This window comes from Anopheles bellator, unplaced genomic scaffold (genome assembly GCF_943735745.2).
Source record: "Anopheles bellator unplaced genomic scaffold, idAnoBellAS_SP24_06.2 scaffold00998_ctg1, whole genome shotgun sequence".
NCBI lineage: Eukaryota > Metazoa > Arthropoda > Insecta > Diptera > Culicidae > Anopheles > Anopheles bellator.
In genome coordinates, this window is record NW_026685122.1 from 1 (window position 1) to 3,679 (window position 3,679).

General features: G+C 56.2%; 2 protein-coding genes across 2 annotated transcripts; one reads left to right on the forward strand and one right to left on the reverse strand.

Annotated features, from left to right (window-relative positions):
• Window positions 1-3: 3 nt before the first annotated feature.
• LOC131214466 (protein Skeletor, isoforms D/E-like) lies at window positions 4-2,532 on the forward strand (the record flags this gene model as incomplete). Its single annotated transcript, XM_058208835.1, has 2 exons — window positions 4-96; window positions 175-2,532. Coding segments are annotated over 2 exons (2,355 nt in total), but the record flags the coding sequence as incomplete, so codon positions are not given.
• Window positions 2,533-2,985: 453 nt separating this feature from the next.
• LOC131214467 (ankyrin repeat and EF-hand domain-containing protein 1-like) lies at window positions 2,986-3,676 on the reverse strand (the record flags this gene model as incomplete). Its single annotated transcript, XM_058208837.1, has 1 exon — window positions 2,986-3,676. A coding segment is annotated over one exon (369 nt), but the record flags the coding sequence as incomplete, so codon positions are not given.
• Window positions 3,677-3,679: the final 3 nt, after the last annotated feature.

Below are 3,679 nucleotides of genomic sequence, written 5' to 3' on the forward strand. Positions count from 1 at the left end.
GGCCTGGATCCGAACGTGCCGGCCAAGTACCACCCGTTCTACATCACCGACGATCCAGTTGGCGGATACGAGCATCAACCGGAAGAGGATCGCAAGGTAAGTGCGCCATCGCGCCATCGCGCCATCGCGCCTGACAATTCTTAGGAAACTTGTTCACACGAGGGGTTTCCACAGAACATACGCATCTTTGCCGGTGTCCATCGTAGTCGCAGCGGGAAGCTGATGCCGACCGGCGTGGGTCGTCTGTGCAACTGGACCCCCAATCAGGATGGCCCACCGGCGGACGAGTACCCGTCGTTTGGAGCTTATCAGCGCAGTCTAACGCTAAAGTGTGACAGTGGTGAACCGGGCATCATCACCTGGACGCCGGATGCGGACACACCGGATACGGTGTACTATCAGTGCTACAGTCACCGTTACCTGGGCTGGCGCATTAACGTGCTCGATTCGTGCGACGTTGCGCAGCCGAGTGAGATTGACGAGGTGTACGCCGAGCCGAGCGAGGGTATCTCGGCGGAGGAATCGATCCGGCACGAGTCGAAGGTTCTGCCGGCCGACAACTTCCTGCAGCAGCACGAGAACTTTCTGCAAAAGCACGAGATGGATTTGATCAAGCACCACAAGATGAACCCGGACACGAAACCGGACCAGTACGACATTAATCTGGAGGAGCACCCGGAAATGACGCGCATCATCGAGGACGGTATCCGGGCGGCGGAAGAGCTGGAGGAGAAGCTAAAGGCCAACCAGACGATCGCCGGTAACCAGACGGTGGTGGTGGTCCATGGTGTGCACGGGCCACACGGCCCTCCTGGTCCACCGGGACCACCGGGTCCCGGTGGTCACCGATTCCCAGGACCTGGACCGTACCCGGGATCGGTGAAACCGATCCTGTCGTCTTCCGGACTGCCGGTCTATCTGCGCCCCCCGAATAGTGGGCCTATGTTCCGACCCGTGAAGCTTCCCGTACGCCGACCGATCGGCATGGAGCGACGCCCGGTGCAGGGTGGTGGTCGCCCAACGCGTCCCTTTGTCATTCCGCAGCCCTCGATGATCGTGAACCACTACCAGAAGCCGGTGGCTCCGTTGATGCGTCCGTTTGTCACCAAGAAAAAAATGCCGATTAAGGCGATTGCTCCGATACTGCTGCTGGGTGAACCGTCCGAGATAAAGGCTCCGTATCGGAAGCCGACGGTAGAAATGCTAGTCGGTAAGCCACCGAAACCGATCGGCCATGGCGGCGGGCTTCAGGGATCTTCACCGGCAGGGCCCCCGTTCACCATGCCCGACATGCCGCCCCACCTGATGACGGTGAACCTGAAGAAGAACGAACCGGTGCCGATCACACTTCCGATACGGCACACCGGTAAGCCGGTGAAGGACTCGCTGAAACCGAACATCAAGCCGATCTTCAAGATTCCGTTCTCCGATGTGCCCGAGCAGAAGGTATCGTACGACGGCTTGGCCGCCAACCATGGATTTATGCCGAGCTCGGTGGTGGTTGAGAGCGGCTTCAAGCCGATCTACCGCCGGAAGGATGACTATGATGCCGAGTTCGAGGACAATCGGGCGCACGGATTCCTGCGGCGTCAGGATGATGATATTGATGAGGCGATCGAAAGCGACGCCCTGATGATTCACGATCAGGACGAACCGGTCAAGCAGACGTTCGAGCCGATGTTCATACCGTCGCCACTGGACAGTATGGCAATGGCGCACGTGAAGCCAGCCGGAACGGGTACCACCGGGAGTACACGGCGCAACGTGGAGATCCTGCCAGACGAAACGGCCGACGTGGTGGATGATCGAGACACACTGGCGGCTGCCAATGAGCGAGTGGACCCATACTACCTGCCCCCAATCGGAACCGATGGATCGGTGGTGTCCTTTGATGGAAAGGCCGTGCTCGATGTCTCGCTGCTGAACGGTCCTTCCGAATCGTCCCACACCGAACCCTTGCCACCGTCTGGCGGTTCCAAGACGGAGCAACTGGTTCGTGAGGTTCCCCAGTTCGGACCATTCCGTGGGGAGGTTCCACCGATAGCGGACTACCTTGCGCCGGACACGGTCGCCATCTACGGAACGCGTGGTGTGGCCGCTGTTCCGGCCCCGGTTTCCGAGTACGCGAATCCACTGCTACCGGGTGGTATCAGTCCGCTGGACGGGATGGCGAGTAGTGGCGAACAGCAACAGCAAGCGGCCGATAAGCCGATCTCGACCAAGCTGTCCATCGTGAAGCCGAGCAATCGAGATGACAGCTCGGAGGAGGGGCGCAACGCCCGTAGCAAACGATCACCGCACCACCACCCGGACCATCACGGAGACAGCCACGATGACGGCTGGCAGCCTCCGATGGTCCCAGCCAGTGGCGCCAGCTGCAGGGCGATGCTCGCCGGTGCTCTGCTGGCCGTCGTTCCTGCGCTTCTGGTTCGGTGAACGCCACTGAACGGTTCCCGTCATCGGGGCGGTAGGCAGTATTAGCGGTACGATTACTTTAGGCTTATAATTTTATTTAAAACAACCCACACAGATGCACACAAACACAGGCACAAAACAAAACATCGATTGACAGTGAAATCCATTCTGGGAGGTTATAGGACCGTTCGTAGGTTAGGCCTGACGCAAAAACGGAGTCTACCGGACGCGCTTAGCTTCGAGTGTGTTTCTGCGTGCTCGAGTGTAGACTCGAAACATCTTGTGAATTGTAAATAAAGATGGATATCCTTCACATACAAGTCGTCCATCGTGTTGGGTTCCACCAGGGGTTCAGAAAAGGTCTGTGAAGGCTATAGTTTAAACGTAACGTAATGGTCATGTAATAAATTACACGATCCATCTTTCAAACACATTTCTTCTTCGAACGTTCCATTGACCGGAAGTAGGAAAGCGCCTTCTGCTACTCTATCTAGGCCCCCCCCAATGGAACTTTTATACCTTCATCACTTTATTAGTTTGTTCAAGAATTCGTCAGCGGCATTTCATTTGGGTCGTTGGAACTGGCTTTTGGTATTAAACTAAACTATATAACTACAACCACACCCTAGTAGGGACCCTAGTAGTGATCCTAGCTTCAATCCATCGCGTTAGCAACAGACAGAATATGGGACTCAATCAGTCTCTCGAATAGTTTCAATATTGAAAAAAGTACTTTTTGTTAATGCCCTCGGGTATCTGGTAGTGCCGAACATCAAACTTTCCAGCGGATTGTTGAAAAGCGATGAATCGTCTTCAGTTCTTGGCTTATATAATTGCGGAGTACGTTACTCATCAGTCTGCGAATGTCTTTGAAAGCTGGCCTTGTTCTCCGTTAAATCTTCAACCGACGGCGCAGCAATCGAATGATCTCCTCCTGGCCCAGCATGTTAGCGTAGTAGAGCGGCGTGAGCCGCAACCGATCCTTCACCTTCAACCGGCATTTGCGCTCCAGCAGGTGACGCACGATATCCACCGATGCGCCCATGTACAGCGCCCGAAAGATCAGCGTCCAGTGGCACCACCGATCGCGCGTCTCCAGACTAATGCCCTGCCCGAGTACGTACTTTACCATCGCCAGATCGTCCGTGTCGATAGCGTAGTGGCCGATGCCCATTCCGACGCAGTTCTGGGCATGCAGATTGGCGCCCCGCTCGATGAGGTGTCGCAGGATCGTCAGGTTGCGCCCGTACACTGCCAGGTGCAG